This window comes from Heptranchias perlo, chromosome 9, assembly GCF_035084215.1.
Source record: "Heptranchias perlo isolate sHepPer1 chromosome 9, sHepPer1.hap1, whole genome shotgun sequence".
In the NCBI taxonomy this organism is placed as follows: Eukaryota; Metazoa; Chordata; class Chondrichthyes; order Hexanchiformes; family Hexanchidae; genus Heptranchias; species Heptranchias perlo.
In genome coordinates this window covers 14,074,376-14,099,820 of record NC_090333.1, presented here as the reverse complement: position 1 = coordinate 14,099,820, position 25,445 = coordinate 14,074,376, and the positions used below count along the sequence as shown (strand labels likewise).

The window sequence follows — 25,445 nt, the reverse complement described above, 5'->3', positions numbered from 1 at the left end:
AGGTGACAAAGACATAGTTGAGGGTTTCAGCAGATGAAGGGACGTAGGGAAGGATGATGTCATGGAGGTAGTAGTAGTTGGCCTTTGCAACAGAGAAGATATGGGGTCAGAAGCTCAGCTCAGGATCATATAGGATACTGGGGATGCAAACAATCAGGTCCAGCAGGAGATAATGGCCCCGGGGCAGGGGGGGGAAATGAAATTAAAGGCAAGGTGCGGAGTTTGTGGGGGGAGCCGAAGACAATAGATTCAGTCTTCCCAATGTTTAACTGGAGGAAATTGCAACTCATCAAGATCGGATGTCAGACAAGTAGTCTAATAATAGAAAGGCAGTGGAGGGGTCAAGAGAGATGAAGAGGTAGAGCTCAGTGTCGCCATTGTTTATGTGGAAGCTAACTTCATGTCTGCAGAGAATGTCACCAAGGAGCAGCATGTAGATGAGGAATAGGAGGAGGCTAAGAATAGGTCCTTGGGAGACTCCAGAAGCAATGTTGTGGGGGAGGAAAGAAAGGCCATTGCTGGAGATGCTCTGACTGCAGTCGAATAGTTAAGAGTGGAACCAAGCGAAACTGATGGGCAGGAAAAGACCACCTGGTCTATCAAGCTTGTTCCACATAGGTATGGTTACGCACTCCCTATCCACCAGTGACCGTGTAATCTCCTAAGAGAGGCAAAAAAAATTAAAAACACATGGCCAAATAGGGAAAATGAGTCTGGAAAATTGATCTGGGAGGCCCTTTGACTATCAAAACTAGTCCAGGAGACCAGATTTTTCATACTTACATTATCTCCATCCCAGCCTGGATCTAGTCCAGCTCTCTTTTGAAGGTATGCAGAGTCAGCACTCACCGCACAAGCCAGATTAGAGATATTCAAAGGTGGAGTTGCAGGGAAGATGAGCATGGATTTGGGAGGTGAAAACATGTTTAAGGGAGGTTGAGATCAGGCATGAATAGAGGGGTCAAGGATGTGTTTTTTTTTTTTTTGAGGGCAGCATGGTGGCAGGTTTTGAAAGTGAGTGGCACAGTAGCTGAGGAGAGGAAACCATTCACAATATCAGCTAGCATGGGAGCCAGGAAGGGAAGTTAGCCGATCAGCAATTTAGTGGGAATGCAGTCAAGGGACCAGGAGGTGGATCTAATGGTCAAGATGAGATTGGAGCAGGCATGAAGGTAGATAGTAGAGAAACTCCAGAAAGAAGCAGAATCAGGGGTAGGGCAGGGTGGGAGATTTGACATGGTGGGCAAAGGGAAGAGGGGAAGCAGCAATGGCAACTGAATGGATGGTCTCAATCTTAGTGATAAAGAAGTCCATGAACCCCTCGCATTTGTTGTTGGAGGTGAGGTGGAGGAGGCAGGGAAGAAAGGTTTAATGAAACGATTGGTCGTGGAGAAAAGTCAGGGGTTATCTTTGCTTTCCAGGATGATCCTGGAGTAATAGGCAGTTTTGGCAGAAGAGAGCATAGCCAGATAGCACTTGATGTGGTTCAGCCAGATCTGGCGATGGATGGCTAAACCAGCTGTGCATCAAATATGCTCAAGTCTGTGCCCTCTTGGACTTGAGGGAGTGAAGATGGGGGCCATGCCAGGGGGAACTCCCTGCTCTTCCTGAAATATTGCTTGGGATTTTTAACATTCACCTGAATCACCAGAACGGGCAGACAGAACCTCTGTAAAAGACGGCACCTCTGAGAATGCAGCACTTCCTCAGTACCACATTAGATTCGTACCCAAGTCCTGCAGCACAATCACATAAGGATTTTTGTGCAGTACTGCAGACATTTTCAATCATATATAGGACTGTATATTCACTGTAATAGTTTCACAGAAGTTCAAGAAACAATTCTGTCGATACTCTTCAAAACTGTCTTTGGAAGCCATCTCTGAAGCAGGATACATCACAGAGCCACGGGGGAGTGGCTACTGTGCATATAAATTACAATGCAAAAGTTTCGTACAGGTTTATTTATTGAAGAGCATTTGCATCAGGAAAACTGAAAAGTTACAAACCAAAAAAAAACCTTAAAGGAGAAAACATATCATCTCTAACTGATTCTACACAAAATGTCAAGACTGTGTTGTTGTTTACAATGCACAAATGAATTCAAATGTACACTTTTTACAACATGGATTGTGATGAAGAAGGCACTATTCAGCTGCTTGTGTTTTAAACAGTTATATAGAGCACAATCCATGTTTTCCCAGTATTTACATTCTGTACCTTATCTATTCATGCCTTCAGCTCCAACGCTATGCTCCTTACATGATGGGAAACAATGCTGGGAATAACACCAATCATACATCAGAACATAAATTTAACTCCACCTCTAAATATACACCAAACATCTAAAAGCTTAGAAATCTTTTAACACCAAATATTGAGAACCCCCAAACCAGATATGCAATAAATTTATGAAACTTATTTTATAGTGGTTAATGTTGCTGAATACCGCCCCCCCATTGTTGTCAGTGTGCAGGGATTACAGCACCTTATAGTCATCAGCAGTTCCATATCAGAGAGATAATACAAAAAGGACTATGAAGTTGAACACATGATTCTTAACTGAATGCACAGGAGAGCCTTCTCAGCAATGGGAAAGTATTTCAAGTATATGATGGGAGGAGACTCGTGTGGAACATAAACATCGGCACAGACCATTTGGACCCAATAGCCTGTTTCTGTGCCGTAAGTTCTGTGAATTTCTATGTATTACAATTTTGTTGCTTCCACTCCAACATCCAAAAGCTGTTGAATGTCAGCCCAATATCTCCTGGTTAGATCACACCTTTGCTAATCTACACCTATTTTCCCTGCTGATTAGGTGAACATCTGACTTCTTGCTTATACTTTTCTTTCCTTGCAATTTAATTGGCTGGATTTTCTTCTGGCAAACTGTTGCAGCAGGGAAAATTAGGTGGGGAGGCCTATCACCTAATCTACGCCCTTAAATTGGACCTCATTTTCATCCTCCCTCCACACCAGTATCTCGGCTTCCCAGCCATTTAAACAATGGCAAAAAGAGGGGCTAGGAAAACTAGCCAAATTCGAAGCAGCGTAGATGGAAGCATAAAATAATAGATATATTAATAGATTACGTGAATGGGCAAAACTATGGCAAATGGATTTCAATATAGGCAAGTGTGAGGTCATCCACTTTGGATCTAAAAAGGATAGATCAGAGTACTTTCTAAATGGTCAAAAGCTCAGAACAGTGAAGGTACAAGGAGACTTAGGGGTCCATGTACATAGATCATTAAAATATCAAGGACTGGTACAGAAAATAATCAAAAAGGCTATTGGAATGCTGGCCTTTATACCTAGAGGACTAGAATACAAGGGGATAGAAGTTATGCTATAGCTATACAAAGCCCCGGTTAGACCATACCTGGAGTACTGTGTTCAGTTCTGGGCACTGAACCTTCGGAAGAATATATTGGCCTTGGAGGGAGTGCAGCGTAGATTTACTAGAATGATATCTGGACACTAAGGATTAAATTATGAGGAGAGATTACACAAACTAGGGTTGTATTCCTTGAAATTTAGAAGATTAAGGGGTGATTTTATTGAAGTTTTTAAAATATTAAGGGGAACTGATAAGGTAGATAGAGAGAAACTATTTCTGCTGGTTGGGGAGTCTAGAGCTAGGGAACATAGCCTAAAAATTTCAGGAGTGAAGTTAGGAAATACTTCTATACGCAAAGGGTGGTAGAAATTTGGAACGCTCTTCCGCAAATGGCAGTTCATGCTAGCTCAATTGTTAATTTTAAATCTGAGATGGATAGATTTTTGTTAACCAGAGGTATTAAGGGATAAGGCAGGTAAATGGAGTTAGGTCACAAATCAGCCATGACCTCACTGAATGGCGGAACAGGCTCAAGGGACTAAATGGCCTCCTCCTGTTCCTATGCTCCCTTCCTTTGCCCCGCCGACCCACAGCAAGAACATGGGTGGCAGTACTCAGCCTGCAGCCCTCCCACTGCTAGCAGGTTTGATGTGGGCTCATTCAGGACCATTTTAATGATGTTGCACTTCAATCTGTGCTGCAAGATTCTATAATATCTATGATATCTTCGGGAGCTTCTGTCCCCTTTAACTATTGCTCCTCCTCTTTCTGGTGCTGCAGTGAGTTTGTAGTGGTAAATTCCCTCCATGGAGCAGCAATACCGCAGGGAATCCACTCTGCATATATAATTGATTACAACTGAGAAAAATGGGCTGGGTCACAACATGGCTAGGACAGTGAGTGGATGTGCTATCCACCCCAACTCTGATGGCTTTACCACCTGGCGGAAAATCCAGCCCAATAAGTCCTATGGACGGTATTAACTTGTCTACAACTATAGTTTGATTTATCTTGGAGGAAGGCAAGTTTTCAATCGGGACGAAACAAAATCCAGAGGAAAAAAATGCCTAATCTTAGAGAGCGCTCAACTCCAAGTTACTGCCTCAATAAATCAGTCCCTCTTTAGCTAAATTTTATAATCAGTGAAATATCTTCAAAAAGGTTCTTCGATCACAAATCTCACCATGTGCAGGGGTTGGGGGAGGATTTATTCAATTGGTAGCATTCAGTTGAGAGACTGAATACAAGGATGATTTCATGATTTCAGCAGCACAGTTCCCTCACTGAAAACATAACAAGCCTACAGGATAAATCATTGCATTTGTGAGAAAAGTACATTTAAAAAACATTAAGGAATGCAGCACATTACTCTAAATAACTTTTAAAATTGGGGTTGGAAAATAACAGTGAAAACCTATCAACACTGTCTTAACCAGAAAAGAAATCAGGCATTGGCGAGATTAATTAACAGTCTGAATATCACTCGCCACCAGGCAAACTCTTATTTGTTTAAAAATGTTACCTTTCTAACTGCAGGGGTGTGCCAACAAAAGCTCTATGCAGTGCACTCTCCAAGATGGCGTCCCTGTAACTTCCCGGTCTCTGTAGTGCATGTTTGCCCTTGACCTTTTTATATTATTCTCCATGATACAAACAACTGAGGAAACGTTAGTCTACAAATCTAAATCGACACAGTCTACAAGGTATCAAGTACCTAGCAAAAGGATGTACGGTATATTGGATGTGATGTTTTCAATTACACCACCTGTAACAAAACTGGTGCAAAATAAATACTTCAAACTTTCTTTTGTAACCTTTTGGTCCAAACACATAAAATGTGCAATATGTACAGCATTTTTTTTTTTTTCTTACTCTGAAATTACAATACTTTGAAACACTTTAGAAAGCACCCTAGTAAAAATAGTTCTACAGGTAAAAGTTTACAAGACACAGGAATCCCTAAAACATACCACAATCTGATTAGTAATAATGACAGAATGCCATCTACACAATTGGTGCATGGTTTGTGTAAATGGATTTGCTTGCTCATTTGTCCATTAATACATTGAATTCATGGCCCTAAAATCTTTAAGATGGAAGTGGTTCACAGCAGATTTGATACAAACTGCAGACCAAGATTCCTTTTCTGCTTTTATTGGAAAAAAACATCATTGGGCTGTTCTTCAAGGTTGCAACAGATTCAGCAGAAAGACATTTTTTGATGCAGTTCTTCAGGTGACTACAGTGAAAACTGTTCTTAGTTTGTTTTAGGATAGATTTTTTCATAGAAAAAGTTCTGGCTAAGGAGGTAAAGTTCGCCATCCTTTTCCCTCACTGCGTGAGCTCTAATGAACTGAAATTGTTCCAGAGCAAACTCGTAGAACTCATTTTCCATTTTCCAGATCTCAGACAGCTGCAGTTTAGCAATGGTTTCTTTAGTAGGCAGTTTCTTCTCTGTTGTTTTTCTTAGATGAGATTTCTTTCCTGTTTGCGCATGAAGAGGGAAGCCAGAAACAAAGGGCAGCATAAGAGTTTTTAGTTTTCAATGTGCATCTACACAAATTAACTCTGTAGGTTTCGCTTCAGTTTGAAAAATATAAATGTTACAGATTAGTTGAAGCAGAAAATATTACTAATGAAGGAATATTACTAAGATTTTGTAAGTTTCCTTACAGTCAAAAGAGCAGCAGAAATCTTATAGAAAAGGGTTGTATTTGTCAATATTTTTCTCTTCCTATTTTCCCTCTGATTTTTCCCTTTTCAGAGAAGGCAGTGTTGAAAAAAGCTTCCACAGCAGGTGGCCTAACAGCATCTCACTCAAATGGCTATTCTTGATGTTACCCAGAATTAAACATCAGGTCACAATCACAGTAAAGACCGATCCTGCCCTCACTTAACACATACACTTCCAGCAAGTCTCAATGGATAGTGATGATCAATGGAAACCTTGGTTCAATTTACCCACATCTCCAGCTTGAGGGGCTGAGGCTAACTGTGCACCTCCCACCACCACCACCACCCCCCCAACTGCCACTTAAGAGATTGGCCAGGGATATTTTAACAGCGATAGAAATGGAGTAAAACATTTTTGAATATTTTAAGGGTTAGAATTCTGACATATGTTATATAAAGTGGTTAAGGTTACAACAGTTGCTAGGAAGATTACATCTGTTTCAAAAGCAAATGTATTTTTTTTAAGTAAATGGAGGGGAATGGTGTTTATCTGTAACTTGCCTTTGGTCTCTTTGGACAACAACCATTGCTGATGTGGATCGGCTATGAGGAGATACATGACAACAGCATGGTAATCACTTCCCCTCTGGTTTCCTTCCTCTGTGGAAGGTGCCTGGCTTGTACCCTAGCTCAGCATCTCCTCACAGAGATGTTACTGACTGTAAACTCACTGGGGTGGGAGGATCAAGCCTGTGGATCCTCACTCAATACGTACTGCACCAGCATGCTGCCTGTGTACAACCTTTATCGAGTAACTTTTAGTTATAGCTGCTTCAACCTACAGTATCGCTTGGGATCTCAGAAATGATCCAGTTCAAATACAGCTAGAGAAAACTGCGCCAGAAATAAAATGTTGAATATTAAAATTGGTGGCTCTCACCTCCATTTCATACCAAATACTCACCTCCATTTCATACCAAATAAATTTGTTTTTTTTATAATACTACAGCCCTCCAAAATGCACCTCTCCCTATTAGCCACCTGTAATGTGCAAATTGAATCTAGCAAGATCTTAGAATGATTTTATATATATAAATAATATACACACACACACACACACACATAGATTAGACACTCAAAAGCCATTTTTCTAAATTCTAGAACTAAAATGAGGATATTTTACAATACTGTAAGATATTATTTCCAAGTACATATCATTTTCTGACTGACCTGTACGATACAGTTCTGTTGCTCCTCTAAAGAAGCGTGGCAAGGCTGCCTCCAGGAGCATTATAAAGTCTTCCAACTCCTCTGTTACCCCAACGAGGAGATACTCGTTAACCAGGTTGTATTTGGCTTGCTCCAAAGCCCATTTGCTTCCAACATTCCTATAATGACAGAGAGTAATGATGGTGGGTAGACTGCAGGCAGAAAAAGGATTTGCGCAGATCCTTAACCACTTTAATTGCAACTAGAATAGGACAAGTAATTAATCTCTTTCTTGACTGTCAGTGTTGCAATCTTATTAAAAACAGTGGTGTTTAGGAAATAGGTCACAGGTGCCACTCTTTTCACCAAGGTGAACAATGAGCTTTATTTGCAACCGTGGACCTTCAAGCCAGGTATGTTTACTGACACTCTGGCAAATGCTGTTACTGATCACTGTGCAGCCTGTATTACGTACTATTCACAGCCAGCTAGTCATTAGCAGGGTCAATGGAAAACCACAGGCATATTCTGCACATTTACGATTAACATATATCCTATTGAGAGCTACAATTCTTACACTTTCAAATAAGATGCAATTTACATCAGAATGTACTTTAGAGTTGTACCTAGTTACATAATAGTTTTACCATACCCGGTCAAACTAAAAATGTGTGATGTGTGATTATTGGCTAACGGCATAATATAATTTTTAAAAAATCTCACAATGTGGACATTCCTGTAAAATAGCTGCTGATGCAAAAGTCCAAGTTATTGCTACTGTTGCTGTGATCAGCCTGCGATACCCCAGTGGACCTCTTCTGACCGGCATTCTGGATATCCTAAACTTCTGGCTGTGCATGAGATGTGAAATCCCACACTGCTACAGTCCATTTTAAAACTCTTAATAAAGTCAATGACCAGTGAAGTAGGATCACTCCTGAATATGACCAAAAGAGGTTTTGTTTTAAAGTTGAAGTTTAATGATGACCACTAGCAATTTACCATCATGCTGGGGCTGTTAGCTGGTCTGCAATTTTCTACGTGGATTCAAAAGCTTAGACCGTGAAGCAAGTTTTATCCTTTATTTTCTTAAAATAAGAGTTTCTACAGGATGAATTATACTAACACGCACATTATTTCACTGTAGTGCAAAGCTGATCAGAATCTCAGTCTATAAATTAAATCAGAAGCAACTTTAGAGGCAATATCTGCATCCTATACAAAGTAAAAAAAATAATCTTATACAAAGTAAAAAAAATAATCTTATACAAAGTAAATTCTTACCTATTAATAAACACTGAAACACTGCAACTTGTGAAAAGTCCAGCCTCTGCACCACACATCACACCCCAGCACTTCAATGGCAAACAGCCTTCACTCAGGATAAGGATTTGGAGAACCACATTGAACTCAAAAGAGCAAAAAAAAATGTCTAAAGCACTATTTTCTCCCCAACCATCATGTCTCCACATATCATAAAACATGTAGGCAGGCACAAGATGGCTTGTACTCCTTTTACGAAAAAAACGACATGGATTCTAATCAGGACCTCCCTTGATGGCAAATCAGATCATGATCTGGCCACATGTGAAAACTGCTGGTGTGAACATAGGCCCTACCAAACCTTTATAAAGTGCAGTATCGGATTATACTCCAACATGTTTTAATAGGATCTGGGACACTATTGCCTGTGTACCAACAGTGCCTCAGTTTATTGTCCTAGCCAAAGGATGACCCCTCACAGTACTTGCTCAGTACTGCACTGAAGCCGGAGCCTAGATTATGTTCTCAAATCCAGGAATCCAGCCTCACCCACAGCTTTGTGACTCAGAAGCACAAGTGCTATCAACTGACCTAAGATAACAATAAGCAATGCAGAGTAAAACTCTCCTTAGTCTGTCCCAACAATGTGCCTTAACTGCAACCTCAGAAGTACACCCTTACTGCACTAATAAGAATGTTTCTATTTTTCACTGCACTCATCCACATTTCATCCCTAAGTGAGATCGACAATATAGTACAATTTGTGCCAAACCAGGCAGTTTTGTGATGTAAGCCTGTAACCAAGAATGGCCAAACCTATTTTATGTATGGAAGCTTACAGAGTGAGGGACTTTCAACCCATCAGACTAGATTGAATTCAAGACCTAATCCCTAACCCCAGAAATTAACATACGAACATAACGTTTTGGGCAGGATAAAATCATTGGTTCTTCTAGCCCACTCTTCCAAACATCCCATCAGGGTCATCACTGTGATTCTGGAACTAATTACCGTGTATTCCCTTTCCCAACACGAATTCACACAGTCCTTTAAAAATCACATACCATTTTTTGTTCCACCACACCTACTAATAATTTGTTTCATAATTCCATCAACCTCTTCCTAAAAAAAATGGTTGCCTATATTTCCTATTTTCTTTTGACATTAAACTGTGTCCCAATGTCCTTGAATCTTGCATCCAACAGAAGAACTCTTCATACCCATGATAAATCTGAGACTTATATCAAGATCCTCCCTCATCCTCTTTGTCAGATCGTAAACCTCCAGGGTAGACAATCTTTCCTCATAACTCAGCCCTCTTAAGTTCAGGACACAGCAGTGGCCTCCTCTGGATGCCTTCTAATAATTCTACAACTTTCCTACAATGTGGAATGAAAAAGGAACACAATACTCCAGATGCAGCCTTACTGTGACCACATACAACTTCAAAATTACCTCCTTTTAACCAAAATCCCCAGATCTCTATCCTGCTTTGTTACCTAAAGTACATGGACATTAAAACCGTAATCCACATTCTCAGATCTTCTACCTAATCTAATGACATTACAATTATCTGTGTTGAATAGCATCTGTCACCATTAAGGACAGTATGCTAAATCTGCTGTTACACCCAAGATCTCGACAGTCCCCATTGTTATTTGAGTGCCAAAATGTGGGCAGTTGTGTGCTCTGTGCCCATTCTTACCACGCAAGTTCATCCAGTATAGGACTTTGCGGCCACCAGTAAGGAGGGAATTTTCAGCCTCTATCAGACCAGGCTGCATTTCAACCCAACTTGCAAATCATACTTTTTGTGGAATGGATTGATGCTTTGAAAAATACTGCCTAGCAGTGCACGTTCATACTATATCTTTGTGACATTCTGTGAATTAGTATGTTTATAAAGGTGCAGCACATGATCGACCAAATAAAACATACAATACATAGCAATCAGATTTTTAAAAAAAAAGATAATTAGCATATTCATCACTAGCTTCTATGAACTATATTTTTTCCATTGTACCTACCAACATTCTGAGCTGTGACCACAAAAAAAAGGAATCTGAAGCCAAAGTTTCTCTGGAGCACAGTCTGACCCACCAGCTGCAACACATTCATCAAATGTCTGGTATGGGGGTGGGGGAAAGAAAGAAGAGAGATTGCTGCAAGCCAACAGTAAATCAGTACAAGCAGAAATAAGTGCTACCAGTCAATTCAGGCTTTTAAACTAATGCTTCAGAAACCTCATGATGTCAAAGTCAGTATTGCAAACTTAAGACACTCTACATGATCTTTAACACAATTAATTTTGAACAGGCTGCAACAAACCACACATCAACCAAACCACTGCAATAAATGCTTATGATGCCTTAAATCTTATTTGGAACAGAATTCCAATTTTTTTCCACAAATTTAAGCAAACAAAAGTTTTTTTTAAAAAAAGATGAGAACTGCTGGTTGAAAATGTTTCATTGACCTGCCACTCCTTCAATACTATAACACCAGCTATGTTTGATAATTTTATTAGATTAAGCCCAATAAAATTTAATTTTTGAAGCAGTGTACATTCTCCAAATATTCAGTTTAGCAGCACAAGTTGTTAGAATTTGAGAAGATAGGTTGTTGATTTTTGCTTTTTTTGATTACTACTATAGGTACGAGAGTCTTGGACGTGAAAGTTGAATTTAATTCTAAAAAGACGACTATATCTGCAATAGGTAATTAATTAACATGCTTCCTTATTCATTCAACCTCCATAAACAGAAGTATGAATTATTAAAAACTGGGACAGATCTATAGACTTGATGAGAGTTCTGTAGCGCCAAAGTGCTAATCATCCTGATGTGCTGGATGAGGACAATGATGTTCAGCGAAAGCACATCAACTGCCGTTAATAGCTACCTTACAGATAGCCATCTTAGAGATAGCCTTCACAAAGAACCTTTTGCATACTGGCTTCCTGAAGTGAGTAGAGGGAGCTCAGGCCTTCCCTGGTAGATCTAGGCTTGCCAGAGAACAACATAAGAAGGTGCACTCCAGTTTGCTAACCTTGATTTAGTTATGAGTTCACCCATAGCCTTATTTTCACATAAAACACACGTAGTTTTGTGGACCAGCATAAATCTTTGGTTTGTCCTACAAAAAAAATGAAGCTCTGAATATTAGCAAAGTGATAGTTCCTTTCAACGCAATAAATTGAGGTGGCAGATAAAATTTCGGCACCATGATTTCTCAAGGGAAGTGAAACTTGGATACAATTTTTGCATAAACAAATTAGATTGAGAAGTACCCTGTCTTTGCACCAAATAAGATACAAGGCTCCACCACTAAACAGTGTGTAAGGTCACCAAAAATTCTATACCAACATAAAAGCTAATTCCACCCTTCCACCCCCCCACCTAAAGCTGTTAATCTAATCATAGGTTCAAAGGACTAATGTCAGAACTGTACTTTTGAGCAAGATGTTATTCAGAACCCAGTGGTTGAAGGAACTTTCCCTTGTTTGGGTCTGTGTCACTATTAACCTGGATCAGAACCAGTGCTCAGCTCAAGATGAATGCTTTGCAACATGGGTAGTGGTGGTAAAAATCACCAGAGTGCTGTTGGGTGTTGTACTTTTGGAATGGATGAAACTGTAGAGTTTGAAGATTAAGCAGGCTTATCAGTGATGAGGAGGCCAGTAAGTGTGGACATCTTCTCCCTAGCCACACAATTGTGACGCAGAAAGCTGCTCATTCAGTGCATCTTTCTTTGAACAGTTCCAGAAATCCTTGTTACACTTGATTTCCTATCTGACTTGAAGGTCAAGGTGCACTTCCTTGAAGAATGATAACACTAATAATTAGCATCTGGAGCTATCTCACTTAGTTATCCTTGTATCGAGGGGTGATCTCCAGTGAACGGTACAGTGCATCAACCCCTTTTGTTGTTTGGAGGTGGCTTCATACTTCTAAACGTGGAAGGATGATGGCAGATAGCACTGAATATATGTCATATGTTTATAGATATTTAATGCAGATTTGAAGGCAGAAGTTGGCATTGACTGAGGATAGATGGCATCTTAACCGAAGCATGGCAAGTCAACTTGATAAAGCTCGAGTAGCTTTTTGGAAAAACAGCTACAGAATTACTTTTAGACTGTGGGCAGGTAGCTAAAAGGAAACAAAAGAAAGACTTGCATTCATATAACATCTTTCACAACCTCAGGACATCCCAAAGTGCTTTACAGCCAATTTACTTTTAAAGTGTAGTCACTGTTGCAATGTAGGAAATGCGGCAGCCAATTTGCGTACAGCAAAGTCTCACAAACAGCAATGTGATAATGACCAGATAATCTGTTTTAGTGATGTTGGTTGATGGATAAATATTTCCCGGAGACTGGGGATAACTCCCCTGCTCATCTGAAAGACAGTGTAGCACTCCCTCAGTACTGCACTGGAGTGTCAGCCTAGAATTTGTGCTCAAGTCTCTGGAGTGGGACTTGAACCACAATCTTCTGACTCAGAGGCAAGTTAATAGGGAGAATAACTAACCATTAAACAGGTATAAAGAGACAACAGTCACTATGTGAGCATCTTGGTATGGAGATCTTCCCCCCACTGCACAGTATATGGCCTTGTTCTGAACTGCACTTTGTTACTCTCTCTTGGTAAGAGAAGAACACCGTATCAAGATGCTCACATATTCCAAAAGTTTTTGTGACAGCACTAGCTCGCTGATGGTCAAATGGGTTGCCTAGACCCATCTTAAGGTCAGGATGGGGATGTTCGCTGATGATTGCACAGTGTTCAGTTCCATTCGCAACCCCTCAGATAATGAAGCAGTCCATGCCCGCATGCAGCAAGACCTGGACAACATCCAGGCTTGGGCCAATAAGTGGCAAGTAACATTCGCGCCAGACAAGTGCCAGGCAACGACCATCTCCAACAAGAGAGAGTCCAACCACCTCCCCATGACATTCAACTGCACTTCCATCGCCGAATCCCTCACCATCAACATCCTGGGGGCCACCATTGACCAGAAACTTAACTGGACCAGCCACATAAATACTGTGGCTACAAGAGCAGGTCAGAGGCTGGGTATTCTGCGGCAAGTGACTCACCTCCTGACTCCCCAAAGCCTTTCCACCATCTACAAGGTACAAGTCAGGAGTATGACAGAATACTCTCCACTTGCCTGGATGAATGCAGCTCCAACAACATTCAAGAAGCTCAACACCATCCAGGACAAAGCAGCCTGTTTGATTGGCACCCCATCCACCACCCTACACATTCACACCCTTCACCACCGGCGCACTGTGGCTGCAGTGTGCACCATCCACAGGATGCACTGCAGCAACTTGCCAAGGCTTCTTCGACAGTACCTCCCAAACCTGCGACCTCTACCACCTAGAAGGACAAGGGCAGCGGGCAGATGGGAACACCACCTCCTGTACATTCCCCTCCAATTCATACACCATCCTGACGTGGAAATATATCGCCGTTCCTTCATCGTCGCTGGGTCAAAATCCTGGAACTCCCTTCCTAACAGCACTGTGGGAGAACCTTCACCACACGGACTGCAGCGGTTCAAGAAGGTGGCTCACCACCACCTTCTCAAGGGCAATTAGGGATGGGCAATAAATGCTGGTCTCACCAGCGACGCCCACACCCCATGAACGAATGATAAAAAAAAATGTCCCAGGTTCATTTCTGGTCTCTGTTGGAGCAGCTGCTGGGGTGTTCCAATGCACCACAACATCATTTGAGTAGGGAAGAGAGGAAATAAAGTGATCACGGTCTACTGACTTCTGCTGGGAAATGCAAATGTGTCAATTTCAGGTGAAGACAGGATTGAATTCAGCTGGGATGCCTTCCACTGTTAAAAAACCCATCAAAACTAACATGTACAAGACACCTGAGGGCCACCAGCTTCCATGAACCATATCCCAATTGGAATATAGCAGTGACTTCAGGAAAGGAGGGAGCAAATTTGAAGAACTAAAAATCCTGTGCTGCAAGGTATTTTTTTTATTCGTTCATGGGATGTGGGCGTTGCTGGCGAGGCCAGCACTTATTGCCCATCCCTAGTTGCCCTTGAGAAGGTGGTGGTGAGCCACCTTCTTGAACCGCTGCAGTCCATGTGGTGAGGATTCTCCCACAGTGCGGTTAGGAAGGGAGTTCCAGGATTTTGACCCAGCGACGATGAAGGAACGGTGATATATTTCCAAGTCGGGATGGTGTGTGACTTGGAGGGAAACGTGCAGGTGGTGTTGTTCCCACGTGCCTGCTGCTCTTGTCCTTCTAGGTGGTAGAGGTCGCGGGTTTGGGAAGTGCTGTCGAAGAAGCCTTGGCGAGTTGCTGCAGTGCATCCTATGGATGGTACACACTGAAGCCATGGTGCACCGGTGGTGAAGGGAGTGAATGTGTAGGGTGGTGGATGGGGTGCCAATCAAGCAGGCTGCTTTGTCCTGGATAGTGTCGAGCTTCTTGAGTGTTGTTGGAGCTGCACTCATCCAGGCAAGTGCAGAGTATTCCATCACACTCCTGACTTGTGCCTTGTAGATGGTGGAAAGGCTTTGGGGAGTCAGGAGGTGAGTCACTCGCCGCAGAATACCCAGCCTCTGACCTGCTCTCGTAGCCACAGTATTTATATGGCTGGTCCAGTTCAGTTTCTGGTCAATGGTGATGCCCAGGATGTTGATGGTGGGGGATTCGGCGATGGTAATGCCGTTGAATGTCAAGGGGAGGTGGTTAGACTCTCTCTTGTTGGAGATGGTCATTGCCTGGCACTTGTCTGGCGCGAATGTTACTTGCCACTTATCAGCCCAAGCCTGGATGTTGTCCAGGTCTTGCTGCATGCGGGCTTGGACTGCTTCATTATTTGAGGGGTTGCAAATGGAACTGAGCACTGTGCAATCAGCAAACATCCCCATTTCTGACCTTATGATGGAGGGAAGGTCATTGATGAAGCAGCTGAAGATGGTTGGGCCTAGGACACTGCCCTGAGGAACTCCTGCAGCAATGTCCTGGGGCTGAGATGATTGGCCTCCAACAACCACTACCATCTTCCTTTGTGCTAGGTATGACTCCAGCCACTGGAGAGTTTTCCCCCTGAATTCCATTGACTTCAATTTTACTAGGGCTCCTTGGTACCACACTCGGTCAAATGCTGCCTTGATATCAAGGGCAGTCACTCTCACCTCACCTCTGGAATTCAGCTCTTTTGGCCATGTTTGGACCAAGGCTGTAATGGGATCTGGAACCGAGTGGTCCTGGCGGAACCCAAACTGAGCACTGGTGAGCAGGTTATTGATGAGTAAGTGCCGCTTGATAGCACTGTCGACGACACCTTCCATCACTTTGCTGATGATTGAGAGTAGACTGATGGGGCGGTAATTGGCCAGATTGGATTTGTCCTGCTTTTTGTGGACAGGACATACCTGGGCAATTTTCCACATTGTCGGGTAGATGCCAGTGTTGTAGCTGTACTGGAACAGCTTGGCTAGAGGCGCAGCTAGTTCTGGAGCACAAGTCTTCAGCACTACAGCTGGGATGTTGTCGGGGCCCATAGCCTTTGCTGTATCCAGTGCACTCAACCGTTTCTTGATATCACGTGGAGTGAATCGAATTGGCTGAAGACTGGCTTCTGTGATGGTGGGGATATCGGGAGGAGGCAGAGGTGGATCATCCACTCTGGACTTCTGGCTGAAGATAGTTGCAAACGCTTCAGCCTTGTCTTTTGCACTCACGTGCTGGACTCAGCCATCATTGAGGATGGGGATGTTTACAGAGCCTCCTCCTCCCGTTAGTTGTTTAATTGTCCACCGCCATTCACGACTGGATGTGGCAGGACTGCAGAGCTTTGATCTGATCCGTTGGTCGTGGAATCACTTAGCTCTGTCTATAGCATGTTGCTTCCGCTGTTTAGCATGCATGTAAGCCCCGAGTTGTAGCTTCACCAGGTTGGCACCTCATTTTTAGGTATGCCTGGTGCTGCTCCTGGCATGCTCTTCTACTCTCCTCATTGAACCAGGGTTGATCCCCTGGCTTGTTGGTGATAGTAGAGTGAGGAACATGCCGGGCCATGAGGTTACAGATTGTGATGGAATATAATTCTTCTGCTGCTGATGGCCCACAGCACCTCATGGATGCCCAGTTTTGAGCTGCTAGATCTGTTCTTGTCTCATCTTGCATGATGGCAATTCCCACTTGTGCATTTAGGCTTAATGAATGAGAAAAAAAATGAAGGTATTTTAGTTGGGACAGGTAATGTAGAAAATTGTATCGTATCTTTTGAACATAAAAGTGTGTACTACAACAACAACCACCATTTATACAGCGCCTTTAACGTACTAAGGTGCGATTTTCAAACAAATGTTGACACCAAGCCACATAAGAAGATATTAGGACAGGTGACCAAAAGTTTGGTCAAAGAGTTAGGTTTTAGGAGCGTCTTAAGGGAGGAAGGAGAGGTAGAGAGGTTTAGGGAAGGAATTCATGAAGGCACAGCTGGTAATGGTGGAGCGATTAAAATTGAGGATGCGCAAGAAGCAAGAATTAGAGGAGCACAGAGATCTTGGAGGGTTATAGGGCTAGAGGAGGCTACAGAGATAAGGAAGGGCGAAGACATGGAGGGATTTGAACACATGGACGAGAATTTCAAAATCGAGGCATTGCCAGACTGGGTGCCCATGTAGGTCAGCGAGCACAGGGGTGAAGGATGAACGGGACTCGGTGCGAGTTCGGATACGGGCAGCAGAGTTTTGGATGAGCTCAAGTTTATGGAGGGTGGAAAATGGGAGGCCAGCCAGGAGAGCATTGGAATAGTCAAGTCGAGAGATAACAATGGCATGGATGAGAGTTGCCGCAGCAGATGAGCTGAGGCAGGGGCGGAATACGGGAGATGTTATGGAGGTGGAAGTAGCGGATATGTGGTTGGAAACTCACCTCAGGATCAAACAGGACGCCAAGGTTGCAAACGGTCTGGTTCAGCCACAGACAGTCGCCAGGGAAAGGGATGGTGTCAGTGGCTAAGGAACGGACTTTGTGGCTGGGACTGGAGGCAATGACTTCGGTCTTCCCAATATTTAGTTGGAAGAAATTTTTGCTCATCCAATCGGAGAAGCAGTGTGACAAATCAGAGACAGTGTAGGCGTCAAGTGAGGTGGTGGTGAGGTATAGCTCGGTGTCATCAGCATACATGTGGAACCTGATGTGTTTTCGGTTGATGTCGCTGAGGGGCAGCATGTAGATGAGAAATAGGAGGGGGCCAGGGATAGATCCTTGGGGGACTCCAGAGATAACAGTGTGAGAGTGGGAAGACAAGCCATTGCAAATGATTCTCTGGCAACGACTGGATACATAAGAATGGAACCAGGCGAGCGTAGTCCCACTTAGCTGGATCACGGAGGAGAGGCATTGGAGGAGGATGGTGTGGTCAACTGTGTCAAAGGCTGCAGACAGGTCAAGAAGGACAAGGAGGGATAGTTTACCACGGTCACATACGATGTCATTTGCAACATGCATTCAATAGAACTGATTAAATTTCACCAACTGTTAGAAAGGACTGATTTCTCTAATGAGGAGGCTAGATATCTCCCTGAAGGAGAGATAGGAATGGTAGATAAACCATCTTAGGACTTTGTGGAATATGTGAGCATCTTGGTACAGTGATCTTTTCTTACCAAGAGAGTAACAAAGTGCAGTTCAGAACAAGGCCATATACTGTGCAGTAAGGGAAGATCACCATACCAAGATGCTCACATACTCTTCTGCTCTTTCTAGTGGCTAGTTACAGAGTATCACAGACAGATTCCTAAGAACAGGTTACCCGATTTTGCTCTCAGCTTGGAATGAGGTGCAATGAGAGATCGAGGGAGAGGAGAGGGGAAAAAAAGCAACAACTGAAGTGCAGGGTAAAATTAATCTGAAGCATTCAAACTTATCTGCCTTTTTTTCCCATTGGCAATTAGTTTTACAGAGAATGATGTCCAGTTATTTAGAATATTGATTAGTAGACCAGTTATAATTACAAGATCATATAATCTCATGATTTTCTTTTAACGTTTGGCTCTTTCTTAAGATAATGTATCCAGCTGAAGGGAGAATTAAAACTAATATACCACTCAAGATTTTCCTCTAATCGACCACAGATTTCTCTAAACCTACAGTAATTCAATGCTTATGATCACACGCTCTTGCAAACACCACACATCAAAGAAATGCAGCACACAGATCAATAGATGGGAGGGAACTCAAGGCTGCAATCTAATCTCAAGATTCCACAGTTATAAACAATTTGAGCTATGCCCTTGTGATTTGTTGTCATGTGACGCCCTTTTGATTCGATTATATTCTGGTAACTCACTCCTAGTGATGTTATTCTCCATTTACAATCTGCAGTTATACAGCTGACATTTGCATAACATTTAGGTCCAACCAGAATTACAAGGGTGAACTGAACTCAAGTTTTTTTAAAAATTTGTTTTTCTCCACCAATTTTCTCCCCTTTCCTCCTTTCTCGGAGACTCTGGACTAAGAGTCAGCTTTGATTCAGGAGCAATACTCTTGCCTCTGAGTCAGATGGTCATGGGTTCAAGCCCCACAGTACTGCACCTCCAACAGTGCAGTACTGCACTGAAGTATCAGCAACCTCAGCTGATACTTCAGTGCAGTACTGCACTGTTGGAGGTGCTGTCTTTTGGATGAGACTTTAAACCTTCTTAGGTAGACGTAAAAGATCCCATGGCAGTATTTCGAAGACCTCGCATAGACCTCCTCAGGAGACTAACACGGGACGCAACCAACAGAGTACCCTTTGTCGTCCAGTACTTCCCCGGAGCGGAGAAACTACGCCATGTTCTCCGCAGCCTTCAACATGTCATCAATGAGGACAAACACCTCGCTATGGCCATCCCCACACCTCCACTACTCGCCTTTAAACAGCCACCCAACCTCAAACAGACCATCGTTCGCAGCAAACTACCTAGCTTTCAAGAGAACAGCGTCCACGACGCCACACAACCCTGCCACGGTAACCTCTGCAAGACATGCCAGATCATCGACACAGATACCACCATCACACGAGATGACACCACCCACCAGGTGCATGGTTCATACTCCTGTGACTCGGCCAACGTTGTCTACCTCATACGTTGCAGGAAAGGATGCCCCAGAGCATGGTACATTGGCGAGACCATGCAGAAGCTGCGACAACGGATGAACGGACACCGCGCAACAATCGCCAAACAGGAGGGTTCCCTCCCAGTCGGGGAACACTTCAGCAGTCATGGACATTCATCCACCGACCTTCGGGTAAGCGTACTCCAAGGCGGCCTTCGAGACACACGACAACGCAAAATCGTCGAGCAGAAATTGATAGCCAAGTTCCGCACCCATGAGGACAGCCTCAACCGGGATCTTGGGTTCATGTCACGCTACACGTTACCCCACCAGCGAACAAATGTTATCTGTTTTTAATATAATGGGTCATTTGCTGGCTCTCTCTGCCTTCCGGATGTTTCTGCCTCTCTCTGTGTTTTTTTTCTCTGTTTTTTTTCCCTGTTTGTTTTTTTGTTGAATGTGTATTCGGGGGTTCTGCAGGTGACACCTCTCTGTCTGAACACGGTGATTGCCTTGGCAACGGGCAGTTGCAGAGGCAGTCTGTAAACACCATGTATTGTTCAATATGTATAAATGCGTAGGCTTCAAGGAGCTCTTGAAACATTTGCCTGAGGAAGGAGAAAATCTCCGAAAGCTTGTGAATTTAAAATAAAATTGCTGGACTATAACTTGGTGTTGTAAAATTGTTTACAATTGTCAACCCCAGTCCATCACCGGCATCTCCACATCAGTATTTCGAAGGACAGCAGGGGAGTTCTCCTGGTGTCCCAGCCAACATTTATTCCTTAACCAACACTGCCGAAAACAGATTATCTGGTCATTATATCATTACAGTTTATTGGACCTGGCTTTCTGCAAATTGGCTGCCATGTTTCATGTTAGAACAGTGACTACACGTCAAAAATTTTTCATTGGCTGTGAAGTGCTTTGGCACGTCCAGGGGTTATGAAAAGCACTATTTAAATGTAAGCTGTTTCTTTTCTGGCAATTGACTCCATGGGTAGTCTCTGGCACCAGCATTCACACACAAGCTTTAAGAACATGCTATTTGACTTGGGTGGGAATCACAGCTGAACCTGATCCCGTCCTCAACCAACATTCATCCGCAAACTTCCTGTAGAGAAGGGTTACTCAATAATGATCAGGAGTGGACACCGTGACACAATTTTCCCTCTGTAACTCAGGGCCTTGAGGCAAACAGTAGCATCTCTACTGCTGCCCTAACTGGGATGAGTTAACTTAATTGAGCTTAGAACCTTCTGGTCCACATGACTCTACTGTTCATTGGATAAAGTCACTGAGCTATCAGGCATATCTGAATTTAATTTACTTAATTTGTAGCAATACTCAATGGAGCCATAAAACAGTAATGTACTGCAATAGAAATTAAAGAAAAAAATGTGAACAAAGTATTAAATAAGACAAAATACGAGTAAAATATCTTCACCTTGCTTGGATATCCCACCTCAGAATTCCTCAGTTATAAATACAGTTTAGTGGAGAAATTGCAGCAAGCTGTAACAGACAGCTGTATGAAACAGATGATGAAAAGATTACTCTGTAATCACCTTTACTTATAATCATGACCAGTTACATGATTAATGCCATCTGTGTTAAAATGCTAAGAAATTATTTCCATTCTATATAGCTCACTTAAACAACACAGAAGCACTCTGCAGGATGAACATCAATGTTATCTTGGCAATAACCAGACAGTAAGTTGGACCATGTTAAGTTTACCCTCCCCTCATGTAATGCTCTAAATTACAAAGATGCTTCATCCAGAAGACTGAAATGAGTGTTATCCATTTTCAGCCAAATAACTGAGCAAATTAAAACAGCTCTGGGAATCAAACCTCAAAAAAGTTGAGTCGCTGCAGTATTCATTTATGTTGTCCCTGTTACTTAGCTTTTTAAATATTCTAACCATTGTTGTGCTGTAAATTATTTTACCTTTTTATCGCCCTGTTTTCTTCTCTTTAGTCCAGGCCTGTAGTCATCACCAAATCGCAAAAAATAATAGTATGACACCAGTCGCTCAATTGGGTCTCGAATTACATTTAAGTAAATGGGTTTCTTTTTCACACCGTATCTGCAGTAATGGGAAGAGGAAACATTTATTGGTTATTTCAGTGTTCAATGTGAAGTAAAGCTGTTTTCAATATTATTTTGAGTGTAATCTTTAATATTTGACAGAAATATTTGATTTTTCCTAAATTTACAGTTACACCATTCCTATACTCCTACTTTCCCAGTAGAGTTTCTAATGCAATCAAGCTGGTATCATGTTTGCAATGACAAAAAAAATGGACCAGCTCTATCCTATAATGCTTTGTGACAGCCACCAAAATTGTTGCCATGTCTAACTCTGGTATTGCAACTAACTTCAAATAAAATCAGTAATGTATGTATAAACACATGCCATTTATTTACTACATCCATACTTTGGTTTTTCTCATTTTGGTGTAGTTATGCAAAGTAGTATCTACTAATTTTAACGAAGTTTCTATTTGGTTGTGTTTGATATTGCAGTTAAAGTAGTGTGCACATCTTTACTTGTGATGACTGATTATAAATTTAACTACATATATTGCAAACACATTACCAAAACCAAACCTGTACTTTAAAAGACTGAATAAGTACTTGCAGTGCCAAATCCTTAACCCCCTTTTATGTATTCCAGGAGACCTTTATTTAAATAAAACAATCCTTATTTCCCAAGAAGTCAGTAGGGGAATGATGCCTTCAGGGAGCATAGAATACATCTCTTCATTGGAGTTGGGATGTCTTGTTGAAGTTGTACAAGACATTAGTAAGGCCACACTTGGAATACTGTGTACAGTTCTGGTCACCCTATTATAGAAAGGATATTATTAAACTAGAAAGAGTGCAGAAAAGATTTACTAGGATGCTATCGGGACTTGATGGTTTGACTTATAGGGAGAGGTTAGATACTCTCCCTATAAGTCAAACCATCCTGCTGGAACTGGAACTTGCAAGGAGAGGAGGGGAGAAAATTGGAGACAAAAATTTTTTTTAAAGTAACATAATCACTCATCAGACTGAATGATCAACATCTCAAACAAATACTTCACAGCAAATCAAAAGCCTGCACGGCCACTGAAGGCCACTGCTCTGAATTTCAAGATACTGTGCAGATCGGAAGCATTCAACAAATCAGTGCTGCATGCTCCAATCTACTGTGGATTACCACTATACTCAAGGCCCTTTAAATTCATAAAACTTTGACTGAGCTGCCAAAAAGAATTTTCTGCAGTCTATCGGAAAAATTCAATTTTAACAGATTAATGATTTTATGAACTGAAGTCAAAACTCAAAGCTGAGTGAAACAGGTGTAAAATAAATTAAATATATGTTTTCCTTTCAGTAATATATAGGAGCAGAAAATCTCAAAAGTATGTTGAACAGGATATTTCCAATGAATCAGAGAAACTATAAAATATCTGATACTTGTATCTGCTGTACCAGCCAATCAGCTCTTGTAACCAGTATATCAATTACAGAAATGGGTAGACATTTACAACTAGCTTTTATTTGGAGGTACTAAGCAAGATGTCCAATAAATTGTTAAAATGCAGCTCGCAGCATTTCAGTTTGTTGCCTCAGCATTTTCAAGCCACGGGTATTTTTTCCCCTCTGTACACCCTGGTCTCAGGAAAAGATGGTCATTTTATTAGTGGTTCTCCCCAGTAGGAAGCACCGACATCGTTTTGAAGAGGGGGAAAAAAACTACCAATGCTGTGCAAGTCCAAAACAATTGCATTGCATGGATAACTAGATTTATATTCCCCACCCATTTTTCCCCCCCCAACATGATGCATTTAGATAGCACCTTTAACACAGTAAAATGTCCCAAGGTGCTTCACATAAGCATTATCAAACAAAATTTGCCACGAGCCACATAAGGAGATATTAGGACAGATGACCAAAAGCTTGGTCAAAGAGGTAGGTTTTAAGAAGCATCTTAAAGGAGGCAAGAGAGGTTGAGGTGGCGAGGTGTAGGGAGGGAATTCCAGAGCTTAAGGCCTAGGCAGCTGAAGTCACGGCCACCAATGGTGGAGCAATGAAAATCGGGGATGGGCAAGAGGTCAGAATTGGAGGAGCGCAGGGAGGTTACAGAGATAGGGAGGGGCGAGGCCATGGAGGCATTTGAAAACAAGGATGAGAATTTTAAAATCTTAGTGTTGCCAGATTGGGAGCCAAAGTGGGTCAGCAAGCACAGGGTGATGGTGCGAGTCAGGATACGGGCAGCAGTTTTGGATGAGCTCAAGTTTACGGAGTGTGCAAGGCGGGAGGCTAGCTTCTTCTGTTCCCCTTCCTTTCCCCCCCATCACTATGCACCAATCCCCAGCTGAGCAAGGCAGGAAGACATCATTCTTCCACATACTCATAGGAGGTACACAAAAAAGATTGACGCTCTTCATTTTTTTCCCCCTACCAGTTAGAATATGCTTGCCTCTGCATCACAGCAACCACTCTTAACATAATACTAGCAATCTTTTGTAAAAAGGGAGCTGAATGACCAGCTTAGAGGTTTGCAGAAGATCTAAATCATCCTCAAACTTGTTAAGTCAATATTAACTCATGTGGTTTTCAAATAATAAACGTACTTCAAATAAAAGGCAGGTTATTTCATTTACAGGGAATTAACCAATGCTGGAAAGAAAAATGATGTTACTTTAAGGTTGAAAGTCCATTTTTGATTATAAAGTAAAATTGATCAATATTCCAATTAAAGTGGGAGCCCAAGATATGAGGTACAAATGCATCAGATTTGCAGAAGCACATTGATCAAGTCAAAGGTGAACCACATGACTGGAAGATTCAGGGATATTGGTCTCCTACATTGAGATTGTGTGAAAACAATTCTACAGTAAAGAGTATCATATAAAATGCAATGTACTTCAAATTTATTTCAAAGCTTAAGTATACCTCTAAAGAATATTTAGAGTAAGTTAACTCAAGACTCTAATGTGTCAGAAATGTAAGGTAATCAAATGAAGTGCAGACCACAGTGTCGACATGATTCAACTGTAATCAAACATTCTAATTATGCTTTCAGTTCCTTTTCTACAAAATCAATGTCATACTTCTCCAGCTGTGAACAGGTCAGATTTGATGAAGTACCTTCCAGATTTCCAAGACATACTTTAATTTCCGTGTTGTATCAACTTAACATTGAGTAAGCTCGGGAGATGGGATGGATTTTCCAACCAAGGTGATGTCAGACTTCTCAAATAATGCAATGTAATCCTACTCAGTTTCTTGCGAGTGATTAGAGACCTACATAAACAATAACTGGTAAGAATTTTGGGGAAGCCTTCGCTAACACTGCATCGAGCAGTTTTATTTTTGGGTGAAAATTGGTTATTTAAAAACAATTATAAGCTTTGAAATTTTACATGTTGAAAAAGTATCATTCGAATTAGAAACAAATTTGCTTATTTTGAGAAACTGGTCCTAATCAATAATGACCAATAGAAAAATAACAGCCTATCTTATACTGAAATTACAAAGATAACGGAACCTAAAATCACTTTTGCACTCATCAGTGAAAGCAGCTACCAGGTTAACTAGACAGTTAGTCTCACAAGCAGCTTTATAGCTATACAGGGACAGTATTGATCAATTTCCACTTGGCTTGTTTGTGAATTACTCCAGCTGGAATGGAGCCAGACATTTACAAGCAGACTGAATTTAAACTGTTGCTGACCCAGAATATGTCTCAGTGGGCAGGTGGATTGCACTACAATTCACACTGACTGTTTTAAAAAAATTACCTCCTTTACGCAGAAATGGCTTTTATAGGTAAATAATGTTACTGAGACTTTGTG

At 41.9% G+C, this 25,445-nt stretch overlaps 1 protein-coding gene across 3 annotated transcripts in view; it reads right to left on the bottom strand.

Annotated features, from left to right (window-relative positions):
* Nucleotides 1–25,445, bottom strand: part of LOC137325133 (heparan sulfate 2-O-sulfotransferase 1) — a 195,689-nt gene that overhangs the window by 5,093 nt on the left and 165,151 nt on the right. For 2 of the 3 annotated variants that reach the window (XM_067989879.1, XM_067989877.1), the window contains exons 4-6: nt 21,544–21,682; nt 10,516–10,613; nt 7,247–7,404 (exon numbers count right to left, since the gene is read on the bottom strand). In XM_067989879.1, the coding sequence (XP_067845980.1) occupies nt 7,247–7,404; nt 10,516–10,613; nt 21,544–21,682 (395 nt within the window). Of the gene's footprint in view, nt 1–1,949; nt 5,828–7,246; nt 7,405–10,515; nt 10,614–21,543; nt 21,683–25,445 lie in introns of those variants that run through there. The other variant, XM_067989878.1, reaches the window with a different exon arrangement.